The sequence below is a fragment of the Leopardus geoffroyi genome, chromosome A1, assembly GCF_018350155.1.
Source record: "Leopardus geoffroyi isolate Oge1 chromosome A1, O.geoffroyi_Oge1_pat1.0, whole genome shotgun sequence".
Classification (NCBI taxonomy): Eukaryota; Metazoa; Chordata; class Mammalia; order Carnivora; family Felidae; genus Leopardus; species Leopardus geoffroyi.
Genome location: NC_059326.1, coordinates 118,545,550 through 118,565,881, shown reverse-complemented (window position 1 = coordinate 118,565,881; position 20,332 = coordinate 118,545,550). Strand labels below are relative to the sequence as shown.

General features: G+C 41.1%; 1 protein-coding gene across 7 annotated transcripts in view; it reads right to left on the bottom strand.

The window, feature by feature from the left end:
* ARHGAP26 (Rho GTPase activating protein 26) overlaps window positions 1-20,332 on the bottom strand; it is a 423,740-nt gene that overhangs the window by 255,897 nt on the left and 147,511 nt on the right. For all 7 annotated transcript variants that reach the window (XM_045492297.1, XM_045492321.1, XM_045492304.1 and 4 more), the window contains exon 11: window positions 4,029-4,107. In XM_045492297.1, coding sequence (XP_045348253.1) covers window positions 4,029-4,107 — 79 coding nt within the window. The remainder of the gene's footprint in view (window positions 1-4,028; window positions 4,108-20,332) is intronic.

Here is a 20,332-nt window from a genome sequence, read left to right as displayed (position 1 = left end):
AGAGAATAATAAAAACCTCAGAATGTGTGTGTGTGTGTGTGTGTGTGTGTGTGTGTGTGTGTGTGTGTTGGCAGTGATGGTGGGCTGGTAGTAATTAATCAGCTTGCTTTCGACCAATATGCTTATGAACATTATGTAACAAGAAAAGGAGAGGTCACTTCAGTTATAAGAACTCAGAAAAAGGAAATCTAGTGTCTCTCAAATTTTTCTTGGCTGCAGTATTTATGCAGCTTGAATCAAGGTTTCATGACCTAATAGGGAAAGTCTGTTCGAAAGACTGAAACTGTGGCCACAAAAGATTAAAACAAAAGCTTATGTGGCTACAATGGTGAATCAATAGCTTATCATCAACCCAGATTTAAAAGAAAGTCAAGAAAATCCAGCAGAATCATTCCAAAACTTTATCTTACTAACTAGCTTGTTGAGTTTTTAAAAATTTATATACTCACATCTGTACACCTTTTTTTTTTCTTGCCCTACTGCTCTGGCTATGATTTCTAGTACTATATTGAATAAAACTGTCAAGAGTGAACATCTTTGTCTTGTTCCCATTTTTAGGGAGAAAGCATTCAGTCTTTCACAATTAAGTATGGTATTAGTAGTAAACTTGTCATTTTCACTCTTGGCCAAGTATCAAAGAGCAAGCTCTTTGAATAGAAATCTCAATGGAATACAGGTAGCAGAGGGGGGACAAACCGTGCCACTTTTGCCTACCTCCTTTCTCCCTCTTTCCTCATATAACAATGCTTTGATGTCTCCCTCAGGAGAAGTCAACATTCCCCCACCAGTGCAGTTCCAGGGCAGTGAGCAGCTGAGTCAGGTCTTGGCAATTCATCTATCCTACCCTCTGTTCCAGATATTTAGTCCAATAAAATTCAAAGATGGGACTTCTTTGAAATGATTCCATAAGGCTCTCTTTCTACTAAACTTATAGATTAGGGGTCAACAAAGTATGACCCATGACTGAAAGGTGTCCATCTGTTTGTTTTTTGGTAAATAAAGTTTTATTGCAATGTGGCCACACCCACTCATTCACCTATTGTCTACAGCTGCTTTTGAGTAACAACAGCAAAGAAGAGTAGCTACCACAGTGACCATAGGGCTCCCAAAGCCTAAATTCTAATCTGTCCCATTAACAGAGCCAGTTTCCTGTCTGCTGTTATTGATAGTATCTGGATACTATCTGGAAAGAACCTACTAGAAATGGCATTAACATAAAGGAAGAAAACAACTCCAAATATTAGGGAAGTTCCTGGATTTGGATGGGCCAGAACTATTATACCCCAACATTTTCAGTTCCATAGCCAATAAATCCAGCTTTTTTTTCTCAAGCAAGTATAAATGGGGCTTCCTTCATTTGAATTCAAATTTGCAACATAGATTAAAAACTATAATGCTCACTGCAAAATCACAATTCTAATTTCTTCCTCCGTTATACAGCTATGAATACCATAAAGATATCCAGAATTTCTTCTGGATGAGAAAGTCACTGAGCACTACAAACTGTAATTTCTGTAACCAAAACAGTGTACAAGCAACCAATTCAGGGTTCATTTTGGCTGTTTTTCCAACCAACCAACCTGAAGTGTTATTAAACAATAAAAGAACAAAAAAGATGTAAGCCCAAGTTACCCCTACCACACACACACACACACACACACACACAAAGAACATTGACAATCATCACAATCAATCATTCACAGAACAACCAAGCTATAAGTACAAAAACAAAAGTTAAGTGCTGCCATTATAATCTCCCTGAAATAAAGCAAACATTCCAAAACCAAGTAGAGAAAGAGGTTTCTGCTTCCTTTAACAAAGCCTAAACTTCTAAGGGGACACAGTTAACTAATTAATGAGGATGTGATTAAAATTGGAGCTGCTAATGGGCACCTGGGTGGCTCAGTCGGTTAAGCGTCCAACTTTGGCTCAGGTCATGAACTCGCAGTTTGTGGGTTCGAGCCCCGCGTGGGGACATATGCTGACAGCTCAGAGCCTGGAGCCTGCTTCAGATTCTGTGTCTCCCGCTCCGTGCCTCCCCTGCTCAGCCTCTGTCTCTGTCTCTCAATAATAAATAAAAATGCCTAAGAAAAAAATTGGAGCTAATTGTCTACTGGGTATATAGCTCCAGGAATATTCCCTAGAGGCTCTCAGCAATGGGAGACAAAATTAAGCCTAATATTCCTGCCACTTATGCAATTATCATTTGTCTGTCTCTCTCTCTTCAGCAAACTTAAAAGTACATAGAGGTATGGTCCTTAATGCAAGCTCTATGTTCCCGTGTGGAAATAATTTTATATTATGTTTAGAAACTATTATTTTGTGTTTCAACTTGTTTTAACGTGTACATTCTGGAGCAAGGAGATGTTTCTTTCAACAGCTTGCTTTCCATCTGCAGAAGCCAGATGTTAACCTACGGGAAAACTCAAGTGTTTAGTAAGACCAATTCCATACAGAGAACAAGTATCAAGTGGTGGGGAGAGGGAGGAAGAGGAGGCTTCAAAGGGAGTTGGTTAGGCAGTGTAATTGCGAACTGCAGCTTTCGAGGAGGGGCGGGGAGACAGATACCAAGAATAGTATGCCCTGACAAGATGTTTTCTTCCTGGGTGTATCTTCCCCTAGAATTGCAGAATCATTCAAGGGAGTCAGAGACAGGACTATAAAAATGAAATGAGTGAGAATTCTTAGAAGGCAATTTCACATTTCATCTCTATTAATGATAAAAACCAAACTTATCTAGGGCCACACACAGGTTCATATTCTAGCTCTCCACTGTGGTGGAAACTGTCAACCACCCCACAGTCTTCTTTCTCTTCTTCTGCCTGCAAGTGATAAAATACCCCAGGTACTGCCTAGGGCCCTGACTGCCTATGTTCAAACTCGATTTCCCATCCTCCTCTGTAGACAGATGTGGCCAATGTAAGTATGTTAGGGCCAATGAAAGTGATGTGTACACCTTCTGGGTCCTGAATGCTTTCATCTCCATTACTTGGATGAAGAATAGTAATGACTAGAGCACGGGTTGCGTATGGCAGAATGACCCTGCAAAGCATCGACTACTCATTTCTGGGCTTGGAGAAAGAAATAAGCTTCTATGTTATTTAAGCTACTATACCATGGGGTCTCCTTGTTATGGCAGCCCAGCCCACATCCTACTATTACAGCCACTTACTGTCTGAGCTACTGAGTCAAGTTATTTAACCTAAGTCCCAGTTTACTCATCTGTAAAATGCTAGTATTTTGTGATGTGCTAATAAGATCCTATTTACTTAGTAAGGTACTAAGAAGAATAAATGGGTTGAAATGTGACATGCCAAATCTGTGACTTACACACACACACAAGGGCTCAATTAAGGGGAGCGACAGTAGCAAAGATAAATGACACCTTGCCAAGTGGCTTTCAAAGACCTCTGACAACAAGCAGCGACTGTGCCCACAAAACCCTCAAGGTAGAGAATGTGTGTCTGCTATATATAACACAAGTGCCTTCTCTTCTGGCCTCTGTGGTCTCAGCAGGAGAAACAAGATGACAAAGGGGACGTCATCTGGAAAGCATCGTAATACGACACACCTGTCGTGCTGCCGCTGTGGCGATGAGGAAAGATACTGCATGACCGGAAGGCAATGAGGAAAGATACTGAATGATCTGTATACACTTTTCTGATCATTTATCCCATTCAAATAGGTTCGAGATAATGTTTGCATCCTAGTATATGGAGGCATCAATACTCAGCAAGCCAGACTCTACCTCTTCTAAGAGACCTAGGGACAATACAACTTCCCTGGCCGAGGGGAGTAGCACACAGACTGAAAGGCCTCAGAGGCCAAAGCTCAGGGACTGCAGCCACAGCATCACTATCACTACCAACATCAACATCTACCAAAGTCAGTCCAAAGTTAAAGACTCCCTCTGGTACACTGGTCTTGAGAAACCAAGGCTTGAGATCAACGACAAAAATTCCTGCACTCGGAAGCAGCAAACAACTTAGGCCTTTATTTCTGTTCCACTTCCCTCAATTGTTACTTACAGGTTCCCGGCCATCCATGGCCTCCATCCAGAGCCTCCGGTCCTCTTCCGACAACGCCTGCATGGTGATGACTCCTGGCCTGTGGAGAAAGGAGGACGCAGATATGAACCCAAGGCCACAGGCAGAGAGATCTTGATGAAGGTGAATCTTCAAGAAATATCTGCACAGCATAGTGAGGGGTTGGTGAGATTAACAACTCAAAGACAGACACACACGTGGCTCTTCAGAGCCACCTTCCAGTGTCAGAAAGCAAAGCCATCCCCTAAATGCCCCTCAGTGAACCCATTTCCCTCAGGGAGCAAGGAAAAAAAACACAGTAGACAAGACCCTAGAGTTACTCAACACAAATGATTAAAGTGATTACTTTAGGGGCACCCGGGTGGCTCAGTCGGTTAAGCATCCAACTTCGGCTCAGGTCATGATCCGCTGGTTCATGACTTCAAGCCCCATGTTGGGCTCTATGCTGACAGCTGAGAACCTGGAGCCTGCTTTGGATTCTGTGTCTCCCTCTCTCTCTGCCCCTCCTCCACCCCCCACCTGCCAGGTGTTAAGTTCTTCACATGCATTACCTCTTTTCACTGCTCACTGAAATCTGTCTGCTCTTACAAAGTGAGCACAAACCCTCCAGAAAGCTTGTACATAGTATCAAATGTTGTTTGTTGAGTCCCCCTTACAGACAGCACCCCACAACAAGAGACTTGCACCATGGAAACATCCTGGGGAGAAGGGGCTAAATGCCCTCTGTGCTCATTAAAGTATGAGTTCTTAGGGTGCACAGATGGGTCCCAGAGTGTCTATGAACCTTGCTTCCATCTTCGCATGTACATATGTATATTCTTCTGTATTAACAGTTTAATCTATCCCATCATCAAAAAAGACTGCAACCCTCAAAAAGTTAAGAACTGCTGATTAAAACCCCCATTTTAAAGCTTGAGAAAGCCCAAAAGGCAGTCAGAGGTCGAATGAGCAAGGATTCCATTCCATTACCACGTGAGTCTGTGGTACTGTTCATGATCACAGAACACTATGGTATTGACACATATATGGGCCTGGCCATACCCTCAACAGCATGAGTCTATTCATTCTGACCCATTATATCACTGCTTTATTTCCAAAGTTCCAATGAATATGCCAGGTCTATTTATGTTGAACATATTTCAAATATCACATTTGCCTCTTTTCATTCATCGTCCCTCAACATCCCCTAAGGAAAAAATGTTCCAAAGATGTGAGCATGTAAGTACATGGGGACTGCGAATTCAAGGGGTGGGGTGTGAATGTGTGTGCACGTTTTGTGTGTGGAGGGGTAGGTGGACAAAAGTGGTGGTAGGTGAGTAAGCGGGTGCATGAGTGGATTCGTTGAGCATGAGAACACTAATTCCCTTCCTGTGAAGGCCATTCTGGGCAATGCCACCCTAACACAAAGGGGACTTCGAAAATATAGTAAGGTCTTCCTCCACCAGCCCCTGCCGGGGCCCTACCTCCTCCTCTCAGAAATTCTCATTCTCAGACCCAAGTACCCATCTCCCACCATCAGCCTATGCACTGTGCCATACCCATGGGTATCTGGGTCTTACTGGAAGCCCACAGCTCCACAGAGCTGATCCTTGGCTTGTGCGCAGATTGATTCTACTCTTCCACCTCGAGCAAAAGGCTTCAATAGCTTATAGATAAAAAGAATACAAAGCTGCAGTCCATTGCAGAGCTCTCAAGCCCCTAGATCTGGAACTTTGAGTGTTGCTCAAAGTGTTGTGCCTAGACCACCAGCTTCAGAATCAGGCATCCCTTAAAATGGAGATTCCCAACCCAAAACCACCTTCCTGAATCTGAATTTCTGGGCTGGGGCTGGGAACATGGATTTTAACCAACTTCCCAGGTGATCCTGCTGCACAGTGAGGTCTGAGGCCCACTACCCTGGGCTGCCCACAGGTCCCCCCCTTTCCTTCCTGTACCCCCACACTAAAAGAACAGACACCCTCTGGTATATGCTAGGATCAAGCAGCCAATGTGTCTCTGGTTCATTTCCTGCTAGGTGCTCACCAGCAAATAGTGAGACCATGGCAGTGGCCTAGCATACCAAGATTTCAGGGGCCTTGCAGATGTCACATCAACTTCATGGCACACAGTGTGAGATACCCAGCCAGAGCCACAAAGAGGAAGTTCAGACAAACTCAGAGGCCACTTGGCCCTAGTAACCAGGAAAGTCAACAGGATTTGTTTTCACTTCAAGAAGAAATATCAAAATGTGAGTTCTTTTCCACATGTGGTTTTGTTCCCCTTTGGGGGGGGGGGGGGCAATACAGAACTGAATAAAGTGGATTTAACACACTTAGTTCCAATCCTATCACCCACCCCAAGTTCAGTTAATTTTCTCCCAGTCTCATGTATGTACATCTGGATCACAGTACTATCCTTTCTAGACATCTAGAAAACACCCCTTTGGCTCCAACTTTCTTTTCCTCAGTTACAATTTAAACCACAGGTAAACAAATCTCTTAAGTGTGAATTTCCAAGAACCAAGGTGAAAGGGTCAACTTTATGTTGGAATCAAGCAGTAAGTTTCTTTGCATATTTGCCTTCACTATGTCCCTACTAGCCATCATGCCTCAAAACAAAACAAAATGAGCAAAACTCTCTATAATCCTATACTTTCTGTGTCCGTCCTGTGCGACAGCACACTTTTCTAGGGGCATCAGCTTAGTTCACATGTGAAAAGCGCTGGCTTTTCCTAACAAAGGGGAGAGGAGGAAGGAAAAGAAGAATTCCAGACTGGGATATGCAATGAGGAAGGGAAAACGTAAAACAATGGACAAGAACTGAAGAGCTCTTTCTAGCTCTACAAAGAATCATGACATTATCAAACACCGTTACAGAATAAAAACTACAATAATAAATATCCTAGGAGGACATGTCAGATGCTGTGCTAAGAACCATATATATGTATACATATATATATATATATATATATATATATATATGCATATATATATGTATAATGTGTATATATATATAAATTCATTTAATCTTGACAACTACATCATAAGGAAGGTATACTCTCATTATCCTACAGGGCAGATGAAAAAACCAAGGGTCAAAAAGGTTAAGTACTTTGTCCACAGTCCCAGAACCAGGATCTGAACCCAGCAGTCTGCTGCTTCTTCCTTGCAGGCAAGACCACAGCAAATGTGAAGGTGCCCTAGGCCACAGTGAGCTAATATTGACCACCCAAGTCCTCTGTCATCAAAAAGGACTAGGCCCTTCCTTAAGCATCAGAGTGAGCTCCTGCATGGCATCAAATAATATCAAACAATAAAGGGCTCTGTAAAACCTAAAGGATCTCATAAATATGATCACCACTAGAATACCACTCAAACAGCCAATCCAAAACAAGAATATGATGGTGGCCAGTGTGACGGTGACTCACTTTCTACAGCAGTGGTTCTCCACATTTTTTTATGCCTTAACATTCTCAAGAGATGGAAAGGTGAGGACTTCTTTTTAAAGAACACAAAAAGCACTAATCGTAAAGGAGAAAAAAAATGAGACACCTAGACTTCACCAAAATGAGTAATTTTCATTATAAAAAGGTAACATTAAAAGAGTGAAAAGGCAAACTACAGAGAAAGAGAAGATGTTTGTGGTTTGTATCTTCAGTGAGACTCTTAACCAAAATATGTAAAGAATTCCAACAAATAAGAAAAAATGAATGCAATTAATAAAATGGATAAAAGACTTGAAGAGGCACTTCAGGAAGGACAAAAAAAAAAAAAAAAAAAAAAAAAGACCAACAAGTGTAAGAAATAGGGCCCAACATGATGTCTCTTCAAGGAAATGCAACTGAAACCACAATGAAATATAACAGATGGAGAGCATTCAGAAGACCACCAATACCAAGTAGTGGCAAGAATGCAAAGCCACTACAACTCTCATACACTGCTAGAGAGAAAATTGATAAAACCTTTCTGGCATTATCCACTAATACTAAACATACACCTGCTCTATGACCTAGCATTTCTACCTCTACTTACATATCCAAGATAAATGAGTGCATATATGTCTACCAAAAGACACATTCGAGAACTCAGTTTTATTCATAATGGTCAAGTTTTACAACAACAAAAAATTCAAATATCCATCTAGGAAAGTCAATTGTTTATATTTAAACAAGGGAACACCACACAACAATAAAAAAGAACAACCCCTAGGTACACTCAACAAAATGAATGAACCTTATACACATAATAATGAGACAATCCAAACACAAAAGACTACTAACGGTATAATTCCATTGATATGATGTTCAAACACTAGTAAAAGTCATCTATGGTGACAGAATTCAGAACAGTGATTTCATCTTGGGGGAAAGGTAGGAGCACACTGGAAAGAAACCTTCCGAGGTGACTGCTATGTTCTGTAACTTGATCTGGGTGGTTACATAGGTAAGGATGTTGGGTGGGGAGTTATAAAGATATAGAATTAAGATCTGTGCATCTTACTGTGATTACAACTCAATTTAAAAAAAAAAAAAAAAGGTTTTAAATACCAAAGAAAGAGTACTTGTCATTACTAACTTAGGCTCGCTTCCCCTGACTGTGGTGCTTCATACCGATATAAGCGCCTAGCGGACAACTAACTGAACTACTCTATGCTAGTCTTTACAATGTAGATTTAAAAAGTATCTACTTCATCCGGTTGTTGTGAAGGTGAAGTGAAATATTCATAAAGCATTTCAAAGTGTCAGACACGCGGTAAATGCTCCAAAAATTAGTTGTTATAACGGGGCTAAATGGAGGTGGGGGGTGGAGCGAAAAAGATGTCAAGTGTGCACAAGGGTCAAAATTACAGAGGGAGAAGGGCAGGTGTATGTATATAGTTTAAAAAAGGAAAAGAAACCAGCCACAGGTGCTTCTGCTACACAGGACCCCACCCCTAAAAAACTCACACACAGCACTGAAAATCACACCTCTACCACAAAGCCAGCCAGGCCAGGGGCTGCAGTGACACACAGGCTCTGACATCATGGCCATTTCCTTTTTCCTCCAGAGTAAAAGCATCAAAGTGGCCTGCTTCCCCCTTTTGGGATTAATGTCATATAATTGATACGGACAAAGAAGAGGTCTTTAGCAAATTCTAGAAAATCTGCCAAGGAGCTCCCTCTGCTTCCTAGCTGGGAGAAGTAACAAAGGACCTGCAATCCTTTCTACAGCTCAATCCTAAAATACTACTTAAGATATGGCACCTCATTTTCACTCTGAATAAATCCTTGGTTAGTGCTCTATCTTTATCAGCTTGAGAACTGTGAACAAGTATCTGCAATTTTTTCTAAGCTGGCACTCCACCTGTCACACGACTGGGGAGGAGATGCAGAAAATGGTTACTCATCTGTCACAGGGCAAACTGTGCCCCAGCACCATATCCCCTTCAATTCTGGCCTCCAGAAAGAGCCCAGGGAGAACAGGACACCGTTTACTGCCACATTCAGGAGGTGGGACCACTCATGTTAGCTCACAGCCTCCTCAGCAGCAGAGAGCAAGCAGAAACTGAACCAGCCCTGATTCCAGGGCCACTCAACAGCTTTCCTGCTCTAATCTGATTCCTGAATCTGAGTCAACAATAGTGATCTCAGGGGCTTGGCAATTCCACTACTTCCTACTGGACAAGGAAATGCTGTTACTAACTCCACCCCACCGAAACAAACACACGCAGAATCTAATAGTACTGTTCTTTCTAAATCAACCTCCAAAGATCTAGGGGTTACCCATTCCTAAGACTCTAAGTATTCTGTTGGCAAGAACTCATCCCCCAGCTTGCATCCACACAACAAGACTCATGTAAAAGTCAAGTTCAGAGTGAAAAAAGGGATGTGGCACCCACAGAAACACACATTCCCTCAGCCTGTGTTTGAAGCCTCTATGCTTAGACAGGGCGACAGGGACTGGTGAAGGCTTGGAAAAATAGGCTGCCATCCACAGGTGAAAACACACTGCTTCTCACATGCCACTGGGAAAACAGGCCCCAACCATTCCTGGACCATTACACGGGTTTAAGGTTCAGTACATCTTCATTGACACAAACGTACAGCCAAAGTCATGCCAAATAACCTTAGAGAATGACATTTCTTTCTTGTCCATAAAATTACACACTCAAATGTCTATAGCCAACAGGCAAGTAGGCAAAAGGGAGTGAAATTGAATAAAAAAGTATTTACTGTCCCAGGGAAAACAGGCTCAGTCTCACTTTCCTCATAACATGCAGCCCTTTTTTTTTTTTCTTTTGCATATTTACTTTTTTGATAGAATCAAAGGAACAAAGGAAATATTTGCCTTCTGTGGAAAAGGTAACAACGCAATGCAAAGTGGCAGCTGTCACCTGTCATCACAGTGAAACAGCGGGGCATGGTGGAGACTGCAGCAAAGTAAAGAGCACATGCGTCACCTAAAGGAGGCATCCCCCCGGGCACCTAAATATCTCGGTCAATTAAGCCTCTGACTTTGGCTCCGGTCATGATCTCACAGTTCATGAGTTCAAGGCTTGCATGGGGCTCTGTGCTGACAGCTCAGAGCCTGAACCTTGCTTCACATTCTTTGTCTCCCTTGCTCTCTGCCCCTCCCCCACTCATACTTTGTCTCTCTCTCAAAATAAACAAACATGAAAAAGATTTTAAAAAAAATAAAGGAGGCATCCACCATTCAGCTCTATCAACAGCTGGCACATGGGAAGGGGGATCAATATTAACAGATTTTTCCAGCTTCAAAATGTTGCCTCAAACAGTAGTCAAACCAAACCAAACATGTCTGTGGACCACCAATCTGCAACTTCTAGTGTCTATGTCTGACTTCCTCTGCCTCTGTCCCTGAGCTTCACCCCAGGTTATCATGGCATAATATAAAGTCATCTCACGCACTAGAACCAACAACAATGTGTTTCTGTATTCTTGATTCATCTCACAAATTCAACAGAGCATCTCCAGATCTTCAAAAAAAAAAAAAAAAAAAGGACAAACAGGGGCACCTAGGTGTCTCAGTTAAGTATTGATCTCAGCTCAGGTCATGATCTAAGGGTGCTGTAAGTTTGAGCCCCATATCAGGCTACACACTGTCAGTGCAGAGCCTATTTGGGATTCTCTCTCTCCTTCTCTTTCTGTCCCTCCCCAGCTCGTGCGCTTTGCACATGCTATCCCTCTCTAAAAATAAATAAACTTAAAAAAAAGGAGAAACATGGGCTACTTCCTCTTCTTCCCAATACTCAGTACCTTGTGTCATCCCTGGAGGGCAACATTCATCTATTTAGCGATAAAAAGTTATGAATCTGCACAACTGTAAATGCACTAATGACCCACTGAAAGTTCTTGTGCACTACAGATCCTTCTGCGTGAAAAGAATACGCCACCACAACCTGAGCAGGTTATAGGAAGAAACAGAAAAAGTGAGAAAGAAACCAGAAGTTGCAAACTGGGGGCCCATTAACTGTGGCTGAGTATTTACCAAGGGCCAAGTCCTGTACTAAAGACTTCACTTGTGTTATCATTTGTCCTTCATAATAACAACTATATGAAGTAGGTATTATCATTATACCTCTTTTAAAAATTGAGGCTCAAAATATTGTAAAATGTCACACCACCAGTAAGTGACAAAGCCTCAACCTGCTAACTCTGAAGGCAAACCCATGTATAACCACAGTACTATATTGCCTCCATGTGTATGCAGTGTATGTGCCCTGGGATCCATGGTAACCAGCTCCTTAAGTGCAGGAAGGGAAAGAGGGGTAACACACACACACACACACACACACACACACACACACACACACACCTGACCAAGTTTTCGGAAGCAGGCTTCTCATCAATTTAGAAACGATCAGATCCTTTCAATAACGAATGAATTATAACCTAGTACGGCCTATAGCACTGGCCTCTTCAGAGGAAAGATCCTAAAATAATTAGCGTCATAGCAGTAATAATATTTACTCTCAAGAGTAAATACTGCCAATCGTATCAGATAATTTCCTACTTTTTTATTTTTTTGATGTTTTTATTATTTATTTTTGAGACAGAGAACCAGCGGGGGAGGGGCAGAGAGACAGAGAGGGAGTCACAGAATCTGAAGCAGGCTCTAGGCTCCAAGCTATCAGCACAAACCTGGATGCAGGGCTCAAACTCATGGACTGCAACATCATGACCTGAGCCGAAGTCAGAGGCTCAACTGACTGAGCCACCCAGGTGCTCCCTACTTTTTTATTTTAAGGGAGAGTGGTTGTAACATCAGGAAGCCCACAGAAAGAAATCTTTGGCACATTAAACTGCATGGTCCCAAAGAAACAGATACTGATTACCTATTACGGGCCAGCCATGATGCTAGGTAACATAGGCATAAGCAAATGTTAACACCCAGCAGAAGAAAGCATTATTAATTGCCACAATGAATAAGACTCAGGGAGAATGAAAATACTTGTTACCACTATTGATAACAAATTGAAAAAACATTCTAATTCAAAAAATTTATTACTTCATTTACCAAGTTTTCAGTTTTACTATTCTTGTTCATAGTGAATAGAAATGTAAGTTAGTGGAATTTACTGATTGAGTTCTTTCCTCTCCTTAGATTTATTTAACAGCAACATTCTGGTTTAGATTCTTAAAAAACAAAACTCACTTTATATTTAGAAGTTGGCTAATGAACTGGCATTCACCATTAGTAAAACATCAAATTTCAGTACACAGAAGACTAGAAATAAGGTTGCCCCAGTCTCCCTCCACAAAATCCATGAACCACCACAACCCGTTCTTACTTAAGCCAGAATCAAACAGTAAAGACTCTCTTCGTGTACAAAAAGGAAGAGGAGTAAGATCACTCGATGGCAAGTTCAAACTGCCTCAGTTTTAAAGACTCCAAGAACTTCTCAACTAGTTTACTTTACAGAATGGCCAAGAAGCAATCCAGAAAGCACAATATTTCCCTCCAGTCTACCTCCACCCAAGTCATGGAAGTTAGAGGAGAACACCCTCTGAGGAAGGAAAAGCCATTTCCTCTCTGAAATGTCAGTGGTACTGAGACCAGCACTCTAATCCAACCACCAGGAAGGCAAAAATCAAATATTATTTCAAACAAGGGATGAGGAGGGGAGGGGAGGGGAGGGGAAATCTGAAACCAGGAAAAAGAGGTTCATCTGTTGGAAAAGATAAAGGCGCACTGCACCAAGAAGGGAAAGCGGATCTGCCTGGGGCTCAGCAAACACCGGACAGACAGCCTAAATCACCCATCTGTTTTCTTCATCATCCTCAAATAAGCCATCCCTGAAGCAAAGGGCCTGACGTTTTTCATTTAGAAAGCAAGGTAAAATGTAACGTTTTAACAGAGATTGGACTGAGCATGCCTGCTTTTGCAGGGAAGCGGGTATGAAATGATCCATCACAAAAGGGTGGGAGGAAGGATTTCCAAAGAATGAGTCATTTAGAAAACCTCTCCTTTAAGGAGTAAGTCACATCATTTCTTCTATAGCGCTTGCATGTGCATGCGCACACACACACACACACACACACACACACACACACACACACACACACCGCTGACTCCTAATTGTCGATGTATATAGGACAGCTAATTTTCAAATGGACCTTCTTAATAGTTACTAATAAATATACAAAACTGCCACCTAGAGGCTTAACACTGTAGCAAGTCTGTTACATAATATGATCCTTTTAGGAAAACACGCACCATCTTATTCATGCAACCTCACCAAGACATGCAAACAAGTTCAGGCACACATGACACATACGAAATTAGAAGCAAAAGTACTATTTAACCTTAGGATAGTTCCCTTTTGAGATAAGAAACTGTAGGGAAAGGCATAAAAACGGTTTATCTTTTATAGGGAATATATAGAAGTAACAGGTTAACACATACATAATTTGAAAAAGGAATCTTCCCCCACCAACCCCTTTGCACATATACACTGAACACATCTGCATTCACTCTTACTTTATAGAGGACTTGAAAAATCATGACACTGTAAGAAAAGAAACAACATCAAAATGGAAAAAACAAGCTCCAATAAACATCCTCCAAAGTAAAGGTTCAACCTAAGAACAATGAATTCCCAGGTTTGGGGGGAGAGAAAAAAAATCCAAAAGCACAACTTTCTCTGACACAGGACAGCATCAGGAAGGAGTATCACTGCATTCCATCTTCACAAGAAGCCTTCAAGGGAAGTATGACTCACCCCATCTTAAGATGTAGCCCAAGACCTCGTGCAGTCACAGAGCTAGTTAAGGGGGAGGCCCTAAATTGAAAGTGAAGGCTCCATGCATCTTTTACCTGCATCATGCACCCTGCCATAAAAACATCCTTGAAATAAGGGTGGTAACTGATTAGAGGGCGTGGGTAGATTTTTCAGACCTTCCATAAATCTTCTAAGCCTCCACTATTCTTACTTTAACCAACCTTTCATTTTCATGGAATTTGTTTCATCCTACCTATATTAAAAGCACATTATGTAAGTACGTGCTCACGTTTTAATTTAAATAGCAACTAACGTGATTAAGCTCCTGTAGTCTCACACACAATAGTTCACCAAAGTCCCAAAGAAAAGAACAAAATGATCTAGCTCAAAAATTGCATTTTCCGTAAGAAACAAACAACCACAAGCACATAGTACCGTATCAGAGCTGTATGAAATGACGGAGTAAGGAAATTACAGACATTCAAATTGAGACTTGAAGAGAGGTATACAGAACTTACCTAATTAAACAACCATCCAAGCATTACCATGAAAAGCTCATACACTGTTCAAATACCCAGTACATACAGTGGGAAGACGGCAGAGTTGATAATGGGTATGGCATGCCAGGTTGGTACTGGACAGAGAAAAGAGGTTTTTCTTCACCTTATTTGTGAAAGCTTGCAAAAGGAGGGCTTCAGGTTTGGTTTGGAAGAAAAATCGGGTGATGGCTTTTAAAAAGGAAAGTCCATTAGATTCAGAGTGCCTCAGTAAACTTTCTAACTTCACAGTCAGTAAATTCTCCAGCATATAGTAGTGCTTAATAAATGAGGGAGGGAGAGAAGGAGATACGGAATGGATTCAGAATATTCTGGTCATGCCATCAATCTCTGTAAGAACAGAGGGATTAAGTCCCTGTGTTTGTTACATTTTCCTACAAGTTTGTTGGAACACTCAACACCCCAGTTTATACCTGTAGTTGCGTGATTAAGTGTGTATGTGTGTGTGTTTGTGTGTGTCCATTCCACAATCAAAGGTAAGCTCTGTGAAGGCAAGGACTAAGCTCATCTTGGCCCCCATGTCAATAGCGGGAATGGGGTACTTAGTACCCTACATAATGTTTTCAAACATATTAACTCCTGTTGGAGTCAGCTAGTCCTGGAAAAAATAAAGCATTCTAATTGTTTCCTTTCCCCAAGTACAAACAACGCCCCTCAAGAGACTACACTGATTTAGTACATCACAATGCAGACTTTTGTTTCTATTATTTTCCATATAGTTTAGTGGCTCCTCCTGGAAAACATATGGGAGAAAATATCCATGTGTCACATCTGTGAGAAATTTCTTAAAAATAAACAAATCCAGGGATGCTGGGAGAAGACTGCCACCATGATCCTTTAGTTTGAACAAATATTTTCTCTACTTTTGCTTATTAATTGCAATAGGATGCTGCATGGTGGAGTCAATTATTCAAAGTGACTAAAGTGAGGCATCGATTGGCAAGTATTAGTAACAGCTACTTTTAGATGGAATCCCGTTTCTACCCAGGGACTTTACACTGAACTCCCTCAAAAAGAGCTGACACAGTTTAAGGGGAAAAAGTGATAAATCTAGTCTTTGTTCGATCAACCAATATAAAATATAAACCTTCAAGTACTCGGTGCTATGGCAAGGTAAACCAAACAGAGCTTCTTTATTGTGATATAAGAAAGAATGATTTTTGTAAAGCTCACAAAAGCTTAGGCTACCTTCAAGAATAGCCAAAACAAGGAAGATAATTTATGTCAATATGCTGTTTGTGAAGTGAGGCTCCTTGCCAGTTGGATTATTCAACAGGTGCGTGTTGGGCCATCCATCTAAAAGGCTGTCAGGGATACTGTTGCTGCTGCTTGATTGAGGGAGGTCCTCCCTATTCAATACTGTGTTCATTTGCTCGGACTGCTGTAACAAAGTACCACAAATTGGGTTACACCCCAACAAGAAATCCAGCCTCTCATACGTTTAGAGGCTGTCAAGTAAGTTCAAGAGCAAGTAGTTAGCGGGGTTCCTTCTGAGGTATGTGAAGGAGAATCCTCTCCATGCCTCTCTACTAGCTTCCAGTGTTTCCTGGCCAATCTTTGCCATTCCTTGCCTTGAAGACACATCGCCCCTATCTCTGCCTTCATGTTTGCATGGTTTTCTCCTTGTGTGCCTAGCTGTCTCACTGTCCAAATTACTCCTTTTTATAAGGACATCAGTCATAGGGGATTAGGGCCCACCCTAATGACCTCACTTTAATTTGATTACCCCTGTAAAGACCCTATTTCCAAATAATTTTAATTTTTAGATACTGGGAATTAGAACTTCCACATGTGAATTGGGAAGTACACAATTCAACTCATAGTAACTATCTTCTAAGAAAGTAAGAAAATACTCCTCTTTGTACCATGTTGTGGCAATAGACTACAACTACTCCAAGTGCTACACACTCATTTAAAGTCCTATTACAGTCTTAATGAGTCCTGAAATTCAACTTTAAAACACCACCAGAAGGGAAAAATCAAAGCAGTATCACATTGATTTAACAGACATAATATCTTGATCTAAGCAGGTTTTCACTTCATAACTGAAGAAAGACTCAAGAATTTCTACTCACAGTAACTTCTCAGTGTTGGTAACAATAAAGCCCTTACAAAGGAAAGCCAAAGACATGAGAAACTAGTATCAGCCTGTGAAATATTTACTCAGAATAGTCAAGGGTCCTCAACAAACTCTTGGGTCTGAAAACTAGTTCTGAAAAACGGCATCAGAGGCAGGCACTAGAGAATAAGGGATAGAAGATGTAATTATGTAGAATTATGTAACCATATGAAGTCAATATAGAAGGTTCTAAGATACTGAGAAGAGACTATAGGCCTAGTTGAAATACCAAAGGAAAAACAATTAGATAAAAGAATTAAAAGATTTCTGAAATGTATTTGGTTTATAGACAATCTCTAACACACAGTTCAAGAACTATAGTTCTAAATCCTATAGCTCTGAATTAACAGTTAATTTGACTTCAAGCTTATTCATGAGTCAGAGTCACAATACAGCTTCCTTTAAGACAAATGTCAGAGACTAACCCCTTTTCATCAGAATTTGAGGGCGAGCAAACTGACGGCATTGTATTATGATCCAATGAAATTAATTGATAAATGGCATTGTCACTATGATTTCTTACTCATGTTAGTCTCCCGCAATAAAGAGAAATGAATGTCATCTTAAAAGGGAGAAGAGGTATACCAAAAAAAACATAGCACTCATGGAACACCTGTGTGCATGTGTCCAGCCTGTGCTATCTGCATTGCCTATTTAAAGTATTAGCCATGTGAGGATTTTCTGAAGGTCACAAGGTAGTAAGTATAAGAACAGAAGCTAGTTTGCAACTTGAGTTCATCCATTTGTTTATGATGCCACGTGCAAGTGATTACAGTGAGAAAGCACTTCTCAGATTTCACACCCAGGAAGTTGAACACACAGCAGGGTCTCTGAAACCCAAGTACCGACAGCACTGGGCTTATCACTGGAAAGCATTTCTAAAATACCCTCAGTTTTGAGGCAAGGTGCCCTGCAGTGAGCTCCTATACACATCAGTTCAAATCCCTCCTGAGCCTTGGTGAAGACTCACATCTCTAAAACGCAGATTTCCCATCAGTAACAGGGATTAATGGAGCACAGTCCTCCTTGGACTATCGTGAGGATTACAGGAGACATGTATGAATGGCATTCAACTTCCAGAAAATATTCTCTTACTGCTAGTTCCCTCACCCCTCCTCTATCTTGAACTTAAAAAGTGAGTTTTACTGTGGTTGTTGTGGTTGCTTTTTTCCTGGTCATCTAGCTATATTCTCCTCTATAGGAGTAAGAATAAAGCTCCTCGGTAAAGGAGCTTGAGTTTTCTGGTTTTCTGTTTTGTTTCACTATTGTTCCTTGTTACAGTATTTCTAATAAGGAACCATTTTTATACACTGTGAAAAAACTGTACTGTGATATGCATGGTGTTTAACGTACCAATTATGAGTAAAAATAAAGGACAAATGAAGAGCTTGTTCCAAAAGTGGATTTCAAAGTCCCTCTCCCATAGAGTCAGACTATGTAGATCTGGGGCAGAGGCCAAGAAGCTGTAGTGTTTTTTTGTTTGTTTGTTTGGTTGGTTTTTTTAAATTTACATGCCAGTTAGTTAGCATATAGTGCAATAATGATTTCAGGAGTAGAATCCAGTGATTCATTCCCTATGTGTAACACCCAGCGCTCATCCCAACAAGTGTCCTCCTTAATGCCCCTTGCCCATTTAGCCCATGCCCCCACCCACAACCCCTCCAGTAACCCTCTGTTCTCCGTATTTAAGAGTCTCTTATGTTTTGTCCCCCTCCTTGCTTTTATATTATTTTTGCTTCCCTTCCCTTATGTTCATCTGTTCTGTATCTTAAATTCCACAAGTGAAGTCATTCTCTAATTTTGCTTGTGTATATATACATATGGTACATATACACAAATGGTATATATATACACACCACATCTTCTTTATCCATTCATCTGTCGATGGACATTTGGGCTCCTTCCATACGTTGGATGTTATCAATAGCACTGCTATAAACATTGGGATGCATGTGCCCTTCGAAATAGCACACCTGTATCCTTTAGATAATTACCAAGTAATGCAATTGCTGAGTCATAGGGTAGCTCTATTTTTAATTTTTTGAGGAACCTCCATACTGTTTTCCAGAGTGGCTGCACCAGTTTGCATTCCCACCAGCAAAAGAGATCCTCTTTCTCTGCATCCTGGCCAGCATGAGGTTAATTTTAGCCATTCTGACAGGTGTGAGGTGGTATCTCATTGTGGTTTTGATTTGTATTTCCCTGATGATGAGTGATGTTGAACATTTTTGAAGTGTCTTTTAGCCATCTGGATGACTTCTTTAGAAAAGCAACTATTTATGTTTTTTGCCCATTTCTTTACTGGATTATTTGTTTTTTGGGTGTTGAGTTTGATAAGTTCTTTATGGATTTTGGATACTAACCCTTTATCTGATTTGTCATTTGCAATTATCTTCTCCCATTCTGTCCGTTGCCTTTTAGTTTTGCTGATTGTTTCCTTTGCCACACAGAAGCTTTCTATCTTGATGAGGTCTCAAAAGTTCATTTTTGCTTTGTTTTCCCTTGCCCCCGGAGACATGGTGAGTAAGAAGTTACTGTGGCCGAGGTCAAAGAGGTTGTTGCCTGTTTTCTCCTCGAGGATTTTGATGGCTTCCTGTCTTATGATGAGGTCCTTCATCCATTTTGAGTTTATTTTTGCGTATGGTGTAAGAAAGTGGTCCAGGTTCATTCTTCTGCATGTCGCTGTCCAGTTTTCCCAGCACCACTTGCTGAAGAGACTGTCTTTGTTCCATTGGATATTCTTTCCTGCTTTGTCAAAGATTAGTTGGCCATATGTTTGTGGGGTCCATTTCTGGGTTCTCCATTCTGTTCCATTGATCTAAGTGTCTGTTTTTGTGCCAGTACCATACTGTTTTGATGATTACAAAAAGCTATAGTTCTAACAAGCACCCCCAAGGATGCTGGGCACAGGTGGTTCCCACCACACAGTAAGACATGCTAACATAATCAACTCAAAGATGCTGACCTCCTGGAATATCACTTCCTAAAGGCTATCGCCTCTGTTATAAAATAACATGAACTATCAGCACTAAGCCTAAAAGGTAGAAGTATTTGACCCTAAAAACCCAACACATCGGACATTCTATGTGAAAAACTACTACTTCAGCATTTATGTGTATCTTAGTAGAGTAAAACCTTAATTGCCAGTACATAAACGTTTATAAATACAACCATCTCCTCTTTTCCTTCCACATTTCCTAAGTGCTAAACTTGCATTTTACCCCTCTATCTCTCTAGCCATTCAGGTACAGGTGAAAATCTGTGGAAGGCACAGATTGGAAAGACAGCGGAATCATCTCCTGGCTAAAGTGCACTGGGGAAAAACTAAGGCGTAAGAATCTTCCAGAAGACAGAACAATGGGCAGAGTTGCCAGGAATGCAGCTAAGAAATCCATGGAAATGCTTTTCCT